At 35.5% G+C, this 21,582-nt stretch overlaps 1 protein-coding gene across 5 annotated transcripts in view; it reads left to right on the forward strand.

Annotated features, from left to right (window-relative positions):
• Positions 1 to 21,582, forward strand: part of LOC111147901 (5'-3' exoribonuclease 1) — a 104,155-nt gene that overhangs the window by 27,752 nt on the left and 54,821 nt on the right. For all 5 annotated transcript variants that reach the window (XM_022504168.1, XM_022504173.1, XM_022504185.1 and 2 more), the window contains 7 exons: positions 1,925 to 2,081; positions 2,674 to 2,793; positions 9,405 to 9,574; positions 10,561 to 10,681; positions 10,777 to 10,875; positions 14,440 to 14,543; positions 17,104 to 17,235. In XM_022504168.1, coding sequence (XP_022359876.1) covers positions 1,925 to 2,081; positions 2,674 to 2,793; positions 9,405 to 9,574; positions 10,561 to 10,681; positions 10,777 to 10,875; positions 14,440 to 14,543; positions 17,104 to 17,235 — 903 coding nt within the window. The remainder of the gene's footprint in view (positions 1 to 1,924; positions 2,082 to 2,673; positions 2,794 to 9,404; positions 9,575 to 10,560; positions 10,682 to 10,776; positions 10,876 to 14,439; positions 14,544 to 17,103; positions 17,236 to 21,582) is intronic.

The following is a 21,582-nucleotide window of genomic DNA, read 5'->3' on the forward strand; positions in this document are numbered from 1 at the left end:
TCTGTTTTGTTTTGCTTTGCTAAAACCTTTACTAGGCTTTGTTTTAAAGCACCATACATCCAAACACACCAGTACAAATTATGTACATTAATACATAAAAGATTATAATACAAAAAGATTGTAATCTTTTAAAAAATAATCTTTAAAAAAAACTTAGCAAGACATAACCTAATTCTGAGGGCCTCTCTGAAGAGCATTCTAATGACAAAAATCCTTGATTTGCCATTTCTTAATAGGGTGAGTGTAAACTAATCCTATTATGTATCATGCATAAGGCCAGGCACTTGAAAAGCATGTTCTCATATAATCCTCACCACTTTAAAGTAAGTATTGTTATCTGACTTTAACAGATGAGGCCCAGTCATCTTTATTACTTTAGAAAGCAATCAATCTATCTATTGTTTCTTTCTTTCTTTCTTTCTTTCTTTCTTTCTTTCTTTCTGAGAGCAGCATGGAGGGGCAGAGGGAGAGGGAGAAAGAGAATCTTAAGCAGGCTTCATGCCTAGCATGGAGCCCAACATAGGGCTTGGTCTCACAACCCTGAGATCATGACCTGAGCCAAAATCAAGGGACACTTAACCAACTGAGCTCCCCAGGAACCCCAGAAAGTAATCTTTATAAAGTCATACACCCAAGAATCATGTCTAAGCCTGTCTGATTCTAAAGTCTACACATTTTCCATTCTAAATGCTATTCTACTTCCTAAACTTTCTCATCTTTTTGGAATATGTCATAATTGTGGAGATAATATACTTATTTTTTAGCATCCTTAGTCAAACATTAAAAAAAATGAAAAATTTTTTTAAAGATTTTATTTATTTATTTGAGAGAGAGACAGTGAGAGAGAGCATGAGCGAGGAGAAGGTCAGAGGGATTAGCAGACTCCCCGTGGAGCTGGGAGCCCGATGCGGGACTTGATCCCAGGACTCCGGGATCATGACCTGCGCCGAAGGCAGTTGTCCAACCAACTGAGCCACCCAGGCATCCCCAATGAAATTTTTTTTAATTGTTATATTCGGAGCTTTGTAAAAAAATATTTATACCTGTAGTTGTAGATTGGAAGGCATTAAAAATAAAAATAGTGTGTATGATTGATAAATGGTTTAATCCTATATATATATATATATATATATATATATATATATATATATATACCAATTCAAAGATACAAAATTCTTAGAGCTAACTAGTAACAACCATACGAGCTCAGACTCAATGTTCTGTCTGTGCTCTTGAGAGAGGCTCCAGTTCATGTGTTCTAACTGAAAGTCTTCTGACTACCTCAGTACCTCATTCTTTTTTTTTTTTTTTTTCCCAGTACCTCATTCTAAGAGTCTGTTGATTGGAAGATTCACACTCAATATCTTAGAAGCTAAAAAGACCATTATATTTTATATATACATACACATACATGTATACACACACATATATATATATTTATATAAATATATGTGTGTGTGTGTTTGTGTGTGTATTTCTATCCTTCAGTTACACGATACATCCCAATTTTGGAAATGTGAAATTATACCTTAAAAATTAAAGAAATACAGGGGCGCCTGGGTGGCTCAGGTCATGATCCCAGGGTCCTGGGATCGAGACCCACATCAAGCTCCCCAGTGAGCGAGGAGCCTGCTTCTCCCTCTCCCTCTACCTGCCGCTCCCCCTGCTTGTGCGCACGTGCTCTCTCTCTCTGTCAAATAAATAAATTAAATCTTTAAAAAAAATTAAGGAAATACAACATTTGTTGCCATCATATGATCTAAATATGCTAATGCTGATTTCTTAAATCAAGTGATAGTACTATGGGTGATCTTTTTTTTTTCTTTAGAGTTATTGCTCTGTTGTTAAAAAGGAAAAGGTTATATTTAATATTGACCTGTTGCATAAAGTTGCCAATTGTTTAAAACTCAGTTTTGTTTTACAGGTATTATCCCTACCATTATGCACCTTTCCTGTCTGATATCCGTAACATCAGTACACTCAAAATCCATTTTGAACTAGGAAAACCTTTTAAGCCATTCGAACAGCTTCTTGCTGTACTTCCAGCAGCTAGCAAAAATTTACTTCCTACATGCTACCAGGTGGGTTTTAAAATTAAGTGTTTGTATGTCCTTTTTGATACTTAGGAGTTCCTCATATAAGAGATGATGACTCGAGCCAAAGGCAGCCACTTAACAACTGAGCCGCCAAAGCACCCCAGATTCTTGGATTTTAGAAATTTTTTTCTTTTTAAATTATCTTAGATACAGTTCTTACATTACTTGCCAAAATCAACGGATGAGGACTCGAAAGTTCATAAGTAAATTAAGGTTAAAAATGGAGGACTGTTGGAAACCTGTGAATTTAAGTCTGAGAACAGAATTTAAGTGGGCCTTATAGAGTGATAAGACAATGAAAGATAGAAGTGGTAAACTTGAAATTCAGAGTAAAGATGGTTTTGCTACATAACTAGGTCACTACAATGGGAAAGTAAGAGTAGCTGTGAAATTAGAAGTCTCATAGTTGAAAATCAAAATATAGCAAGTATATTGCAGCATTTCTAAGATGTAAAAATTTAGTTTTGCTTATGCTTAGGAATTTTAAACTGTAATGAGTAAATATTGTAAATATATTAACAAAAAGTTATATTGATATTAGTTCTTAAATTTCTATTACTCTTTTATATTTCCATAGCACTTGATGACCAGTGAAGACTCACCAATTATAGAATATTATCCACCTGATTTTAAAACTGACCTAAATGGGAAACAACAGGAATGGGAAGCTGTGGTACTAATACCTTTTATTGATGAGGTCAGTGCATGAAGTAGTTATATATATGCGTATATTCTTTCTTTCTTTCTTTCTTTCTTTCTTTCTTCCTTCCTTCCTTCCTTCCTTCCTTCCTTCCTTCCTTCCTTCCTTCCTTCCTTCCTTCCTTCCTTTCTTTCTTTCTTTCTTTCTTTCTTTCTTTCTTTCTTTCAAGTTTTTATTTAAATTCCAGTTAGTGTGGTATTAGTTACAGGTGTAGAATTTGGTGATTCATCACTTAGGATACCTGATGCTCATCACAACACTTGTCCTCCTTAATCCTCATCACCTGCTTAACCCGACACCCTGCCACCTCCTCTCCAGTAAACATCAGTTTTTCTATAATAGTTGTTTTCTTGGTTTGACTTTTTTCCCCCATGTTCATTTGTTTCTTAAAGTCTGCTTATGAGTGAAACCATATAGTATTTGTCTTTCTCTGACTTATTTCACTTAGCATAATACTCTAGCTCCAGCTATGTCATTGCAATGACAAGAGTTCATTCTTTTTATCTGAGTAATATTCCATATTATATATATACCACATCTTCTTTATCCATTCATCAGTCGATGGACATTGGGCTCTTTCCAAGGTTTGGCTGTTGTTGATAATGCTGCTATAAACATCAGGATGCATTTATCCCTTTAAATTAGTATTATTATATCCTTTAGGTAAATACCTAAAGATATTTACTACCAGATCATAGGGTAGTTCTGTTTTTAACTTTCTGAGGAACCTCCATACAGTTTTCCACAGTAGCTGCATCAGTTTACATTCCCACCAACAGTGTAAGAGTGTTCCCCTTTCTTCACATCCTTGCCAACACATGTTATTTCCTTTGTTATTAATTTTAGCCCTTCTGACTGGTGGGAGGTGATATCTTATTATAGTTTTGATTTGTATTTCACTGATCATGAGTGATGTTGAACATCTTTCCATTTATATGCATATATTTTAAATCATATTATTTCACATAAATTAATGAGCAATGGGTTTTAATCATCATTTATGTTTTATTAATGAGATTTCACTACTCCCTTCTTCATTATGTGCATAAAAACTTCTCGGTATGCCAATTATAAGAAAGTTGGAGTGGCTTTACTAACATTAGAAAAAAAGACTTCAGGACCAAGGAGTATTACCAGAGATCAAGAAGAAATTTCATATAGATTAAAAAGTCAAGTCAGTTTGGGGCACCTGGCTAACTCAATCAGTAGAGCATGCTACTCTTGATCTTGGGGTTGTAAGTTCAAACCCCATGTTGGACATAGAGATTACTTAAAAAAAAAAAAAAGTCAGTTCATCAAGAAGATATAAAAATCCTGAATGTACATGTACATTATAACAGAGCTTCAAATACATAAAGCAAAAGCTGTCAGAATTGAAAGGAAAGAAAAATTCAAAGGAAATTTGAAAATATTGTGATCTAAATAATAATAAAAACACAACATAATCTGTGTGATGAAGCTAAAGTAGTGTTTTAAGAGGCATTTAAGTTTCTAGATGCTTATACTGAACAAAAAAAAGTCTCACAATAAATTACCTAAGCTTCCTACCATAAGAAAATGCAAGAGAAATTAAACCCAAACAAAACAGAATGAAGGAAATAATAAAGATAGGAACAGAAATCCATAGAAAATGAACAAACAATAGAGGAAAAATCAATGGAACCAAAAGCTCTGAAAGTAAATTTATCAAAAAAAGTGTCCTCTCAGGAGGAAAAAAAACCTGACATGTTTATGGAGTGGAGGAAACAAGTGTTTATTCACACCTTATTAGTTTTTAAGCAGGAATACCTGTTATATGTGAAAAGACACTTGCTAGCCACCAGACAGGATTAAGTTGTGACATAGCCATTATTGCCTGCATGTGTACAGACTTAGTTCCATGTAGACAGTTATTGTTATTCATCCAGTTATCACTTTAGTTCATTGTGATTGAATTTTAACTTAAGGTTGGACACCTCAATGGGATTTTCAACAAAATTGCATTATGATACTACCACTGAAACAAAACTTATAAGTGGCAGAACTACCATATTCTTCTATATTTTTTGGAAACAAAAGTTCAAAATATATGCAAGAAGTTACCTAAAAATAGATATATAAGATGTAAAAAGAAAAATTCCTATTATAAGATAGTCAGTGAAAGTATATGGTGGTGGAAATTATTAAATAGGAATACATGATAAAATTTTCAGAACTGAGAGATTGATAGGACCTACTTGTGCCTCGTGAAAAATTATTACTCAAACTCTGGTGTTACAAAGAGTTTACCTGCAGACTTGAGCTGTTTGGCATACATACTCTCACCCTTGCCTTCACCCTCACCCTTGCAGTCTAGTGGAGTTGGTTGTTTGAGATGATCTCACTGATACGATTGGTGGTGGTGGTAGTTGTGAGCTGAGCCCTGTATGTGATCTCTCACCCTTTAGAAGGCTAACTCAAGTTTATTCTCAGAACAGGAGCTACAAAGCCTCTTGAGCTTTGGAGTTTGCATAGTGTCACTTCATTACATTCTTTTGAAAAAAGCAAATAATAAGACCAACTTGGATTTAAGAAGTAGGGAAATAGACCACTTTCTTAACATTTAAAGGAGCTTACATATCGAGATAGGAGGAATTATTATGGCCATCTTTGCAAACCATCTACTCTAGTCTGCCCCCTTTGACTAAAATTTGTATCCCATTCAAATATAAAACACTGACCTCTCCCAAAAATTTCATCTCAATTCTAGGCTCAAAGCCTAGAATTTCATCTTCAAATCAAGTCTAGTTGTAGATTAAGCGCCTCAAATGCAGCTCCCCAGGGACAGCTCTCCTGACTCAGACACCTGTGAATTAAAAAAAAAGAAAAACATTATCTATACTCGCCAACATCCCCAATTTTATATTGGACAGACAATGACAGGATAACCACAATAAGTAGCTCCTATCAAAAAAGGGCAGGAACAGGATGCACGTAACAATCACTGATCCATAACAATTTTGAAATCCCAACTAAATAGCATGCAGCAAATCCCTATATCCAGAGACACATACTGTTCCTTGAATAGAGCCTAATTAGAGCCTAAATCTGTTCTCTGGGAGTGTCTCTGCAGTCTCTTCTAGATTTTTGGCCCCCTACTCTAGTTTCTTGATGCTACCCTCAAGATGTTGAGTAGAGAAAAAAACAGGATTGGTTAAAAGGACAAGCTACACTACAGTCCTGTCTCAAAAAAGCCTTAACTGACTCTAAAAGTCACTCTAAAGCTGGAATGGCCCATTTGAGTTCTCCAAAGGTGCTGTAAAGGGCCTGAGACTTTATACCCTTCATCTGTCAGTCTTGGATCCAGACTTCATTTCAGAAGGGTGCATGACCTTATGTGAGGTAACTTTTCATCTACAGATATTTCCAAGAGATAGCTGACAGCTGAGGAAGGGTTGCAAGCCAGCAGCACTTTCAGCATCTGGGCAAATAAGTCCTTCAGTACTAATGGGAGTCACAACACATTACAACAGCCATTACATCATTCTACCTTAACATTATGCTGTCTATCCTAAAGATGCTAAAGTGTTCAAGATTATAAGATTATAAAGATGCATACATTCACAGAGCCAAGTAACCTAGAAAATTTTATGTCTATATGTATTTCCTTAAGATGTATTAATTAGTGGGGGAGGGACAGAGGGAGAGAGAATCTCAAGCAAACTCCCTATGGAGTGCAGAGCCTAAAAGTAGGGCTCACTCCCACAACCTTGAAATCATTACCTGAGCCAATATCAAGATTTGGATGCTTAACTGACTGAGCCACCCAGGGCCCCCCCAAAAATAAATTTTTTTGAAGATTTTATTTATTTACTTGACAGACAGAGATCACAAGTAGGCAGAGAGGCAGGCGGGGGGTTGGGAAGCAGGCTCTCTGCTGAGCAGAGAGCCCGAAGCAGGGCTCAATCCCAGGACCCTGAGATCATGACCCGAGCCGAAGGCAGAGGCTTTAACCCACTGAGCCACCCAGGCGCCCCTATTTTTGAAAACTTTTTATATTTTGAATGTGAAGAAGGATTAGACTCAAATTTTGAATGTGACATTGGAGAAGAAAATAGGATGTAAGTAAATACCACTGTCAGTGAACAGTAATTATAGAAATTCAATTTACTATGTATTTCCTGAAAAACGGTTACTGATTTTTTTGTATTGATATTTACAATATCAGTAGTATCTTAGAATCAAGAAATTATGGTATAATATTATCTGTTTTATTCTATAATCTTTTCTAGATTTTGCTACTTCTTTCCTCTTTATACCACTTTTTCTGTAAATGTTCTGAAAATGGCATAGATCATTATTGAACTAAAAGTCTAGGAGGCCAGTCTGGAAAATAGTTTATCAGTTTCTAATGGAGTTAAACATACATTTACTATTCAACCCAGCAGTTACACTACTGGATATTTATCCCAGAGAAATGAAAATTATGTCCACACAGGAAAACCTATACACGAAAGTTTAGAGCAGTTTATTTGTAATAATCCCAAACTGGAAAAAATGCAAATGCCCTTAAATGAGTGAGTAGATAAATTGTAGTATATCCATATGGTGGAATATTACTCAGCAATATAAAGAACTATTGATATAAGCAACTTGGATGAAAACAATTTAGTTAAGTGAAAAAAATCAGTGAGTGAAAAATCAGTCTCAGAAGGTTATATATTATATTGTTTCATTTATATAATATTCTTTTTTTTTTAAAGATTTATTTTATTTATTTATTTGACAGACAGAGATCACAAGTCAGTTAGAGGCAGGCAGAGAGAGAGGAGGAAGCAGGCTCCCCGCAGAGCAGAGAGCCCGATGCGGGGCTTGATCCCAGGACCCTGGGATCATGACCTGAGCTGAAGGCAGCAGCTTAATCCACTGAGCCACCCAGGCGCCCCTCATTTATATAATATTCTTAAAATGATAAAATTACTATGATATAAAACATGGAGTGACTGCTAGGGTTTAAGGTTGGGAATAGGGTGTGATTATAAAGGAATAATAAGGAATTTCTTTATGATGTTGTACCAATTCTGTATTCCAGTTTTAGTGGTGGTTAATATGAATCTATACACTTTGATAAAAATTTCATAGCACTGTATGCACACAAAATCACATACAAAAACCAGTGAAATCTGAATAAGTATAGTTAATAGTATTGTACTCATGTCAGTGTCCTGGTTTTGGTAATTTACTGATGCTACGTGTAGGATATTATTGGGGAAAGCTGGGTGAGAGGTACATGAGAATAATCTGTACTAATTTTGTAAATTCTTATGAATCTTGTTCTTTGCCACTGTTTGTAATGCTATAATAAACTACTTGTGTATTCATGTATTCTTTTTGTTTGTTTATTCAGTCTTAGGTATTGGAAATTTTATTTTTTTAAGATAGATTGCCAAAAGCAGGATTGCTTGGCTAATGGGAATGTATATTTTTATATTTAGCGAATATTCTTTTTCAAAAAGACTAGTCTAATTCAACCAATATTTAGTGCCTACTTCTCTGCCTCTCCAGACCTGAATATTACTGCTTTATTTAATTTTGGCCATTCTGTTGATGGATGCCATTAAAATATATGTAATTAAATTAATTAAATATATGAGATAATTTGGAGAGGTAAACATTTTCTATACCATGGCAAAATTTGTAAGAGATCAATCCTTTATGAATTATGATAACTATAATAATTGTGGTAAATTCACATTTAAAATTTGATTCTCGGGTGCCTAGGTGGCTCCATCATTAAGTGTCTGCCTTCGGTTCAGGTCATGATCCCAGGGTCCTGGGATTGAGTCCCGTGTCGGGCTCCATGCACAGTGACAAGAAAGCTGCTTTTCCCTCTCCCACTCTCCCTGTGTTCCTGCTCTCACTCTTTCTCTCTATCAAATAAATAAATAAAATCTTAAAAAAATAATAAAATTTGATTCTCTGCTGTTTTTTTTAAAGATTTTATTTATTTGAGAGAGAGTGAGCAAGAGAGAAAGCACAAGCTAGGGGGAGGGGCAGAGGGAGAAGCAGACTCCCCGCTGATCAGGGAGCCCAACCTCAAACCCAGGACAATGGGATGATGACATGAGCCGAAGACAGATGCCTAACCAACTGAGTCACCCAAGCGCCTCAATTCTCTGCTGTTCTTATTCATGGTTAGTTCCTATTGTTGGAATAATAGGTTCAGAATAATTTGTAGTGGCAAACAATATTCTAGGGGCCTTTGAAACAGTTTTTCATATAATAAAATGGAAAAGAATTCCATTAGTTAAGATTTTTATTTTTCAAGAACACAAATAATGATTCTGCGTACTGAGGGAAAAGATCTATTCTGTATGTTGAGATTATAGAAATTTTATACTTTTTTTTTTAAGATTTTATTTATTTATTTGACAGACAGAGATCACAAGTAGGCAGTGAGTAGAGAGGCAGGCAGAGAGAGAGAGAGAGGAGGAAGCAGGCTCCCTGCCAAGCAGAGAGCCCGATGCGGGGCTCGATCCTAGGTCCCTGGGATCATGACCTGAGCCGAAGGCAGAGGCTTTAACCCACTGAGCCACCCAGGCGCCAGAAATTTTATACTTTTAACTCTTCTCTTCAATCTTTCAATGCAGAAGCGATTGTTGGAAGCCATGGAAACATGTAACCACTCCCTCAAAAAGGAAGAAAGGAAAAGAAACCAACATAGTGAGTGCCTAATGTGCTGGTATGATAGAGACACAGAGTTCACCTACCCCTCACCATGGCCAGAAAAGTTCCCTGCCATAGAACATTGTTGCACAAGGTAATGTTATTTGGTAATTTTTCAACTATAGCAAAGAGCTCCCTTTGGGGGCATTGAGGGGGAAGCTTTTGAATATCTACTTGGAGAATTAACAAATAATTTTTGATAGTTACAGTCAGTTGCTAATGAGTTATATCCAACTTGCCAGAGACCATAGCATCTCCCTCTCACAGTTATTTCTGTAGTTCTCTGCTGTGGTCAGATTCTGCTTCTCTCTCTCTTTCTCTCTCTCCTGTTAAAGTTGGGTTTTTTGTTTGTTTGTTTTTTAGTTTTTCCTCCCTAGTGTATATCTGTACCGTCCCCACTTTAAGAGGATGTATGAATTTTGTTTCCATTGTCAGTGTCTGCTCCTAGCATTATTTGATGTGCTGTGACTTTGCCTCTTATATTCCTAACCACCCAACCAGAAAGAAGAAAAAAAGAATTAAAGGGGTCCTATAATCTCTTGCTTCAAACCCATTTCTACTTTCTCTTCCTCATTAAAATGTCCTTGTTTTTTTTTTTCTTTTTTCTCATTTTCCCTGCAAATAATTTACCCAGATGGAACCTAAAATGAACATATCCCAGTTATGCTTTTTCTTTTTGTTAATGCAAAGAGAAAGATGGAATAGACATTATAAAATGTTGCTTTTCCATCTGGGTTATAGAACATGGAGGATATGGAGATTTGTAACATGCTTTATATGTTCCTTTACTTCTAAATTAAATATATATATATATGTATATGTATATAGGGGGAGTTTTATTTTAAGTTAATGGTGAAAACGTCCATTCAGTAACCTACACATGTAGTTGCATCTAGTCAATTATAATAACAGAATATGGGTTGTCCTGCTCCATATTGTCTCTGTCTTAAAAGACAAATTGTCATTCCCTTGCTTAAAAGCAAGGATGACTCTTGCAAAGTAAGTATTCAAGGGAATACTGAAAAACTGATTGCTTGTAGTGTGTGAATTTTGAATTAAATGCCTTGATTTATTTTCTAGGTATAAAATAATATCATTAGATGCTTGGCGTGTAGACATAAGCAAGAACAAAATAACCAGGGTTGACCAGAAGGCGTTGTATTTCTGTGGATTTCCTACCCTGAAACACATCAAACACAAAGTCAGTGGTTGTTTAGTTCAAAAATTTTCCACCTTATTGAATATAACATGATTATGGGGAAAGATTGAAATTAAATTCTCTGAATTCTTTTAAAGTTTTTTTTGAAGAAGAGTGGGGTTCAAGTATTCCAGCAAAGCAGTCGTGGAGAAAACATGATGTTAGAAATCTTAGTGAATGCAGAATCAGATGAATTTGTAAGTATTTTCCTTGTTACATATTTATTAGGTGCTTATTATGCATTAAACTGTTCGAGTTGGAATGTGTTTACCAAAGAGGTATAACATGTAATAATTCCAAAAATTCATAGTAAATAAGGATAAAATAAAGAAACATTTACATAAAATTTAAAGGAAATATATAATTATGATGTAATGAGCAAGAAATACTCCATGAATTTTGGAAAGAAGATAAACTGTGTAAGCTGAAGATTAAGTACAAGCTTATAAATGAGACTAGGCTTAAGCTGGGTGCGAAGGAAAAGATTATCACAGAGAGGAGAAAAGTAGGGGAAGGGTATTCTAGTTGAAAGGAATAACATGAGCTGGAAATAAATGTGTGATACATTATCTTATTCTTTTTAACCTTTTTGTATGTCTGAAATTTTTCTTAATACTTTTTCTTTTTTTAGAATAAATGTGATGTATTTGAGGAGAAGGAATAGATAAACCTGACTGAAGCAGAGGACTTGTGTTGGGAAGTAGTAGAAGATAAGGTTGAAAAAACAGATTGAGGCCAGATTATGGAGGACCTTGAATACCAGGCTAAGCAGTTTGGACTTTGTTTTCCCGTAACTGTTACCTTGAAATCGTATTTTCATAAGGATTAATTTGGTGGCAGTATAATAGACTAAATGGCACAAAAGAGAAATGGAAGAAAATGAAAAAGCCTGCAAGTTAAGAGGTTGTGGTTTAGAAGTGTTAGGTAATAAGGACAAAAACTGAAAGTAGTAATAGATCTAGATGAGTAAGACTGTTAAAATTGACAAGTTTCATCATTCGTTCAAACATAGAGGATGAAAAGAGGAAGAAAATACTAAATATGACTGAGATGTCAAGCCTAGTTAACTAGTAAATAGTTGTTGTTTATTGGAATAAGGAAGTTAAAGTGGGAAAGTCTCTGGCTTGAGGGGATTAATGATAAGTAATGATGGAATTTTAAGGTGATGCCAGGGTGTCTAACTGGCGCTGCCCTGCCAGACTTTCTCAACAAGAGTTCCATAAGAAATTTAAGCCCTAACGCCCTAAGTCATCCATTTGAATGTAGTAGATTAATTTTCTGTACATTTAGAGTGGGACTATTATGTACCATCCTTTGGAGAATTGAAAAAAATAGTCAAATTATTTTTTGTGTTCTGTGGTTCAGATGAAGAACCTCAGTGAAGAAAGTCTGCTTATACACAATACCTGGAGCTAGAGCTTGGAAGGAGGTAGGGCTATATGAGTCATTTACAAGGAGTGATGGCTGAGGGCTTAGGGCTCATTTTCCTGAAGAAAATGGACTCTGAGAGTTCAAATCTCAACATGAAGAAATACCCATAGTTAAAAGGGTGGAAAAGGAACCAGTGAAATTGACTATAGTGTTCAGAGGTGAGAAAATGATTTCCAAGTTAAGTAATACCACAGAAGCATGGAGTAGATACTACATGTAGTGCAAGAATAAAAACTGAAACAAGGTCTGTGAATTTGTCCTTCAGGGATCATTATTGGCCTTTGAGGATTTAGGCTTAGTCTGAGGATTAATTTGAGAAATGACAACTTTTCCTTCAAAAACTAAAGGAAAATGAGAGAAGAAATACATGTGTAGAAGGGAAAAGGATAATTATGGGTTCCTTGTTCTAATGTTGAAACTTGTTTTATTTATCAGAATAGTCATTCTTTTGCTTTATATGTTAGACATATAATTAGACATTTAATTAAACATTAAGAAATGTCTAATTAAAAGTTGCTGCAAAAAGTCTAAAAATAGTCATCTGTAATTGTTAAAGAAATATTTGCTAGGGGCACCTGGGTTAAGCTTCTGCCTTCGGCTTGGGTCATGATCTCAGGGTCCTGAGATCGAGCCCCGGATTGGTCTCTCAACTCAGCAGGGAGCCTGCTTCCCCCTCTCTTTCTACCTGCCTCTCTGCCTACTCATGATCTCTCTCTCTGTCAAATAAATAAATAAAATCTTCAAAAAAATTTGCTAATAATGATTAACATAATAAACAGAAAAGAACTGAATGAAAATTTGTATTTAAATTTCAGTTGCTACTACAAAGTTGTTGTAAACAAACTAGAATTTTTACCTAAGATATTATTTCATATAGAATATTTATGCAGGGGACGCCTGGGTGGCTCAGTTGGTTAAGCGGCTGCCTTCGGCTCAGGTCATGATCCCAGCGTCTTGGGATCGAGTCCCACATCGGGCTCCTTGCTCGGCAGGGAGCCTGCTTCCCCCTCTGCCTCTGCCTGCCTCTCTGTCTGCCTGTGCTCACTCGCTCTCTCTTCCTCTGTCCCTGACAAATAAATAAATAAAATCTTTAAAAAATATATATAAGAATATTTATACAGCATTTTACACTTTACAAAAGATTTTGTGTGTATTATTTTATCACCAAATAAACATTGTGAGGTAGATGTTATTTCTTATTCTCATATAAGAAAACTCTGCCTCAGTGGGATTTAAATGATTTGCCTATGATTCTATAGCTGGAAAGACATAGAACTCAACTTTGGACCCATGATTTCTAATTTTAAGTCTAGGGTTCTTATTTCATTATACCAACTACAAACTGAAATGAAGTCAGATTTCTTAGATTCTGTTATCTGATTATTTGATATGAAACAATGAATAATAGCCCTTTTCTAGACATTTCTGCTATTCTTACCACCTTTCTCAGTTTCCATCAGAAAAATAACAATGAGAATAATAGGATCATAGAATTTTACAATTGGGTAGAATTTTGTAAAGCATCTATTCGAAATCATTAATTCTACAAATTAAGAAACTTAAATGGAGTTAGCAGCAGAACTAAGAACCTAGGTTTCTTGCTAAACATTATTTCTAGTAATGTTGGCTATTGTTAGGGACAGTAATACATTATATGTCGGTGCTCTTCAGTGTAATTTCACTGGAACCTGTTTTTTCACCAAGTAATTTCATTCAGGATTAAAGTCAGTGGGCCATCCTTTACTAATAAGTGCCATTGCTGTTGAGAAAATGAGAAGAAGGCAAGCTTCCTGGTGTCATAATGTTTATACTGTAGAACAGTACTTTAAGTTGGTCATAGTGCCTCTCTAATAAGAAGGGATTGGGAGAGGGGAAGGTAAACTTGGTCAACTTTAATAGATTCATACTAAAATAAAGGGTTAAAGAAAGGCAGATGGGTAAAAACAAGTGAAATATATTTTTTTAAATAAAGGAAAGGGGAAAAAAAAATTAAGACTCCAACCAGAAATCCTGGGAAACATACTAAAAAGAAAAAGAGTAGTTAGCAATAAAGATACAACTTAAAGAAGACAAATTAGGAAAACTAACTGAATTCAAGTGGGTGGAGTAATTAGTTGGAGAGTAAAGTTGAAAAGAGGAGGAACTGTAGGAAATAAATGGCTTGAGTGAGCAAATGGTATTTTATATCTGTCTTAATTATTAAGGTGAGGTTTTTATTGATTTTAAAGACCTTTGTAAACACAAGCCAGGTTTTAATTATTTAATTTTGCCTTTGTACACTTACCTCTTGGACCTGAAATATGAGTGAACTTTTCTGCTTTTACTTTAAGTGTGTAGAAAATATAGCTTCATCCGTGCTTGGAAAGTCTGTCTTTGTTAATTGGCCTCATCTTGAAGAAGCTAGAGTTGTTGGTATATCAGATGGAGAAACTAAGTAAGTAAGATTTGATGTATATTTTTAAAATTTATATTTGTTTTGCTTACTTGATGGCTTTTAATGATACTTTTTAAAACTGAAAGAATTACAAAAAAAACTGATAGAATGACTGTAAAAATATTTACACTCTGTAGTGAAAATGAAAGTCTTTTAATCACATCATTCAATGTTCAACCATAGTACCTCACTGAGATATTTTAAATGCATTTATCTTTTCCCTTTTGCTTTCTTTTCCTTTTAATTATCTGAAAGCCCTGTATCCTAATTTTTTGCTAGCAGTTATTGTTTAGCAAATATATTTCTCTTTCTGACAAGAATGAATAGCATATATAACCTGACCTTCCATGCCCCTTCCAGGTTTCATTTAAATAATACATCAATTTTTAAAAGTACATAGCTTCAATTTAAGAAATAGTTTCTTATTTTATTTCAATTCATGATCATTTTGTCAATGATTATTTAGACAATTTATTCTTTGTCATTTTGTATCTTTATTTCATGTAAATTTAGTCTGATTGTTGTTATTTTTCATGTGTCTAGAACCTTTAAAGGTAATTTTTTCAGAGAAAATGTTGCATTTTCTCTGATGTAATGAGCCATTACATATCCAAAAGATCATTTTTGTTTTCCTCACACATAGGTTTAGAATTTTAGAGGCCCAGTCCTTTTTCCTTAGTTTTCTGCGAGCATACTTCAGTTGTGTTCTGTCATAAAATTTTGTTGATAAGAGATCAGTCCCATTATGATTTTTTTCTTCTGTGGGTATCTGCTTTTGTTGAGGAGCTCTTGAGAAATCTTGAGGGTTCTTTTCTTTTTTAATCATCAGAATGCAGTTCCCCTCCCTTTTTAATGAAGTTCCGTTTATCAGTTTTTTCTTTTACAGATCATGCTTTTGGTATAAGAACTTTGCCTAGCCCGAGGTCCCATACCTTTTCTCTATATTTTCTTCAAAAAGTTTTATAATTTTACCTCATCCTTTTACATTTAAATCCATGACCCATTATGAATTAATTTTTATATTAGGTCAAGGTTCATATATTTGCCTATGAATGAATGTTCAGTTGTTCCAGCCCCATTTGTTGAAAAGGCTATTCTTCCTCCATTAGATTGCCTTTACACCTTTGTCAAAAATCAGTTGAGCATACTTGTGTGGGTCTATTTCTGAGTTTTCTATTTTGTTGCATTTATCTGTATGTCCGTTTTTATGCCAGTACCACACTGTCTTCTTACTGTAGCTATATATGTCTCAATCTTAGGTATAAATCTAACAAATTACATACAGGATCTGTATGCTAAAAAAAAAAAAGCAAACCACTGGGGAAAGAAATCAAAAATTGAAATAAATGGTGAGGTAAATGGAGATCCATTTGGATCAAAAGACTCAACATAGTAAAGATACCAAATCTCCCCAAATTAATTTGTAGGCTTAAAGCACTCCTACCAAAATCTCTCCCAGATTTTATGGATGCAGAACAATGTATTCTAAAATTTATATGGAAAGGCAAAGAACAAAAATAATTAAAATAATTTTGAAAAATAAAAATAAGGCAGAAGGAATTGCTCCATCTAAGTATTTAAATTATTTTGGAGCAACTATAGATGATGCTATGTTTTAAATTTTGGTTTTCCCAGCTAGTATCTAGAAATACAGTTGATTTCTGTATGTTGATTTTATATCCTGGGATCTGGCAAACTAAGTTTACTTCCCTGCCTCTTTTCTTGAAGAGTCCAGGCCAGTTATTTTGTATAATTCTGGATTTACCTGATTGTCTCTGTTTAGTGTCATTTAACTTGGTCCTCCATCCCACATATTTCCTGCTAACTGGAATTTAGGTATAATGGTTTAATGAGAATCAAGTTAAAATTTTTAGCAAATATACTTTATTGAATTTGAGAGTATTTTTAATTCTTTAAAAATTTATATTTTAGGGGCTCCTGGGTGGCTCAGTGGGTTAAAGCCTCTGCCTTCGGCTCAGGTCATGATCCCAGGGTTTTGGGATCGAGCCCTGCATTGGACTCTCTGCTCAGCAGGGAGCCTGCTTCCCTTCCTCTCTGTGCTCTGCCTGCCTCTCTGTCTACTTGTGATCTCTCTCTCTGTGTCAAATAAATAATAATAAATTTTAAAAAAAATTTATATTTTATTGTATATTTAGTTTTTTCAGAGAAAATAAAATTTTTATATTTGAAATTTTTTACAAGTCTTTGTTCTAAAATTTCATGTTACAGTTTTAAAAAAGGATGTTGGGGGACACCTGGGTGGCTCAGTGGGTTAAAGCCTCTGCCTTCAGCTCAGGTCATGATCCCAGAGTCCTGGGATCAAGCCCCGCACCAGGCTCTCTGCTCAGAGGGGGGCCTGCTTCCCTTCCTCTCTCTCTGCCTGCCTCTCTGTTCACTTGTGATCTCCCTCTGTCCATTAAAAAAAAAAAAAGGGATGTCTGGTGTTTTGCTGTTATATCATGTAGAAACCTTTTCACTTTGAGGACTTATGCTGCTAGAACACCTTATTAAACCATAAATTTGGGGGTAATATAATTTTAATTTTATTTTAATTTTTAAGATTTTACTTGGAAGAACCTCCAGGAACACAGAAGCTTTATTTGGGAAGAACTGCCCCACCATCTAAAGTGGTCCATCTTGGAGACAAAGAGCAATCTAACTGGACAAAAGAAGTACAAGGAATTTCAGAATAGTGAGTGTCAAAATGTATTTAATGTCATAGAACTAGAATGTGATCTAATGTACTTGTTCTCTAGTTATTTCCTACTTAACATAGTAATCACTATGAATACTGACTACATCTTCATTTTATGTTCTAAAGAAAACAACAATGCTAGTTTAAAATAATACCTGGTTAGCAGCAGTGATAGCTTTGCCCAGTTTGTCACTAAAATACTTCATGATGTACAAAGAAAGAAAAGATACAATCACATAATACTAGGAATAACAGTTAATAATAGTTAATAGGTTGCCACTGAATTTCTTGGCCGCATGTAAGTAATGAAAATAGGAAGGAAAATTTTCCTTTGTTCCTCACCCTCACTCTCTGATCACTTTCCTACCTTCTCTACATCTAAGTCCTTTACGCCCCTGAATTCAGAAATGCAGGGTCTGTAACCAGCCAAGTAACTAAGAAGTTGGCCCTCCTACATGTTCCCACCATGACTTCTCTTTCTTCATCCAAATACTAGAATTCTCCAAACCAAAACAGGATAATAGATATTGGCAATGGCACATGAAATTGTGTTGTAAATGTATATCCATCTCCCTTCCTGTTAAAACTAATAACATCCGTTGGTAAATGGGAATTTAAGGAGATGCCTCTTATACAATTTTGGAGTTAATACCAGGCTATAATATCCTTATTCAAAAATGAGTAAACAGGGAAAATATAAAGAGACCATAAAAAACCTTCCAGCATGGGGTGCCTGGGAGGCACAGTCAGTTAGGCATCCAACTCTTGGTTTCAGCTCAGGTTGTGATCTCAGGGTTGTGAGTTCAAGCTTGCATCAGGCTCTGTGCCCACCCAGCATGGAGGCTACTAGAGATTCTCTCTCTCCCTCTCTCCTTGCTCACATGTGTGCACTCTCTTTCTCTCTTTCTCTCTCTCTCTCCCTCTCAAATAAATAAATAAATCTTTAAAAAAAAACAACAAAAACCCATCTAGCATAAAACAAGGAGATAAACAGCTCTTTGGAGGTAGAGCTGTTTTTTGCCTTCTGAGAGTATAAATTAAATACTCCTGTCATAGTTCATACTATACTGAATTTTATTTTATAGTTCATAAATAAAAATCACAATAATAAATTTATTTGTGTGATTACTTTAATGACCATTTCCTTAGATAGTAAGCTCCATAAGGGTAGGGAACATATCTACTTTTGTTAACACTCTGTCCTCATTCTTTGGCTAATGCTAAAGCAGCCTATAAATATTTGTTTGTTTAAATGAACAGAGATTGTTTTGTTTGACTCCTTTGATTGACAAGAAACTCCATTCAGAACACTACAAGAGTTTAGACATTTGTTCATGTGTTCAACAATTATTGATACTTGCTAGGTTTAGTGGTTGGTACTGTAGATACCATAAAGAATAAAATCACATAGTCCCTATGCTCATGAAACTTACGGCTGGTAGATGAAAACTGGGCATTAATGTCTTGTGTGAATTTTTTTTTAAGATTGATTTATTTGGAAGAGAGAGAGAGCACATACATGAGTGGGGGAAGGGGCAGAGGAAGAGAATATCCAAGCAGACTCCAGCTAAGCCTGGAGCCCAATGCAGGGCTCAGTCTCAGGAGCTGTGAGATCAGGACCTGAGCCAAATTCAAGAAGCCACTTAACTGAGCCACCAAGGTGCCCCATCTTGTGTCAATTTTTGATCAAACTATAATTATGATAATTACTTTGAAGAAGTAGTGCTCTGAGACCATGTAATAGAGGAGTTTGACTTAGCTAAGGAGCCATTTGCCTTAGTTAGAGAAAATTTACCAAAGGAAAATGTTGATGAAACTGGTTATCTGAATGTGGGGTAGGAGTTAGGCAAAGAATGAAAAGGGAGCATGTTTCAGGATGAGAAAAAGATACATATAAATTTCCTATGGCAAATGGAAAAGTAGCATGTATAACATTAATGATAATGGCCAATGTGGCTGGAGTGTTGGAACCAAAAAGGAACCCTAATGAGGAAGATGAGGCAACAAAGGGAAAAAAAAACAAGGCAATCTGAGAGGTAGGAGAACAGCCAGGGAAGTGTTACATTATGCAAATTTAAAAAAAAAAAAAAAAGAGTGTTTGAAGAATAAGGGAATAAGTCATGTCAAATATTATGAAGAAGATTAATAAACGAGCTATTTTGTTTGAACAGTGGGGCTGCAAGCTGGACTAGTATGGGTGGAAGAATGATTGAGAGTAACAGAAATGGAGACATAATAGGAGTAAACAACTTCAAAAACTTCAGTTGTGAAGTAAACCAAAAGCTCTTGACTCCTTGTTCTGTCAGTTCTTCCCATATGGATGGACTTGAACTTCTTGATGGCCGCAAAGAGCAGAGATAATAATCAAGGCAGCAGACTGCTGAAGTTGATGGCAATGTGTGTTGGTTCATACAAAAGAATGATTTTTAGTGCCTACCTGTTCAGGATCTCTGGTTAACCAAATAGGGTAGACGAGGCTGTGTGGATTCATAAACACTTAGGTGTATTTATTCTGGTTACCATTTTCTTAGACTGCTTTTTTTTTTTTTTTTTTTTAACCACCATATTCCTCTCTCATATCACCTCACATTTTGTCCCCTCTTCCCATACCTCCCCAGCACTTCTATAATCTGTCTTGTAAGGTGAAATTCATACAGCCAGTGGTACTCTGCCCCTGAGGGTTTATCTTACTTACTTGTGATTTTGTACATTATATCAACATGAGGATCTCATGGCTCTAATATTAAGAGTAATGCTTGCACAGACCATCCTTAACTCTAAAACTTCTACACAAGAATGTAGAACCTATTACTTATTTCACTTATCTCCATATATCTTACTAACCAAGACTTGTTCTCCTAAGTTCAGTACATCCTTTTTTGTGTGAACATAACACATGAAATACTTCGAGGAGTACCAAGTTATGCAACTTTATTTTTAGAAACTCTCTAAGTACATATGACAATGTTGGTACCTTTTTGTATTCCTGTGTAGCAGATTTCCTTTCTAATGAAAACTACCATTAAGACATAGCTAAAGAAAAGCGCCTGGGTGACTCAGTGGGTTAAGCCTCTGCCTTCGGCTCAGGTTGTGGTCTCAGGGTCCTGGGATTGAGCCTCATGTCAGGCTCTCTACTTGGCAGGAAGCCTGCTTCCGCGCCACCCCCAACCCCCGCTTGCCTCTCTGCCTACTTGTGGTATCTCTCTCTCTGTCAAATAAATAAATAAAATCTTTAAAAAAAAAAAGACTTAGCTGAAGAAGGATATAGAATTGAATGGACTTGGTGTTTGGTTTATTCAGCGAGATAGGATCGTGTGTAAAAATGAGAAGAGAGGTGCAATTTTCAAAAGAAAGAAAACAATGTATTTGAAGATGGAACAAGATAGAGTCTTAAAGAGGAAAAAGGTAGCTCCTCTGTTTTAACAAGATGGTATACAAATACAGGTTGGTTTGTGTGTTTGGCATGGAGCAGATGAGAAGCTCTCATTGGTTGCCTTTGTTTTCTTTGTAAAGTGAATATTGAATTCACCTATTTAGAATGGAGGCAGGAAAAGAGAGATTGATCTTAAATTTGAGTAAAGTAGAGAAGGTTTGAAAATAGTGCTTGGGGAGCACTTGGCTGGCTCATTCAGAAGAATTTGTATACTCTTGATCTTGAGGTCATGAATTCGAGCCCCATATTGGGTGTAGAGATTACTTACATATATAAATAAACTTAAAAAAAAAAAAAAAGTCCTTGGAGAAAATGGAAGAGTATCAGTTGATCAGAAGAACGTGGTTGAATTATAGGCAATATTGAGGGCCCTTTTTGAAGTTGAATGACATTAATTTATAATGTAATGATCTGCCCTATCTTTTGGTAGTAGAGCTCTGTTGATCAGTTACAGGCCTAGAAAAAGCAGAGATTAAACAAGCACTGGATTTTGCTAGATGGATATAATGAAAAGACAGAAAGGCAAGGAAGTTAAGGATATTGGCAGGAATGTTACTGAAAAAGTAGACAATGGAATCTAAGTGGGATAGTAGGAGAAGTAAAAAAAAATAGGTTAAGTTAATAGTTTCAGAGAAAGTAGAAGGATCAGTGGATTAGAGATCCCAAATTAAGCTAATCATAAAGTGGTTGAGGGTCGCCTTTGTGGCTCAGTGGGTTAAAGCCTCTGCCTTCGGCTCAGATAATGATTTCAGGGTCCTGGGATCGAGCCCCACATCAGGCTCTCTGCTCAGCAGGGAGCCTGCTTCCCCCCAGCCTCTCTGCCTGCCTCTCTGCCTACTTGTGATCTCTATCTGTCAAACAAAATTTTAAAAAAATCATAAAGTGGGTTGAACAAGCAAGTTAGCTGGAAA

Source organism: Enhydra lutris, unplaced genomic scaffold (genome assembly GCF_002288905.1).
Source record: "Enhydra lutris kenyoni isolate GAN:26980312 unplaced genomic scaffold, ASM228890v2 scaffoldscaffold2, whole genome shotgun sequence".
NCBI lineage: Eukaryota > Metazoa > Chordata > Mammalia > Carnivora > Mustelidae > Enhydra > Enhydra lutris.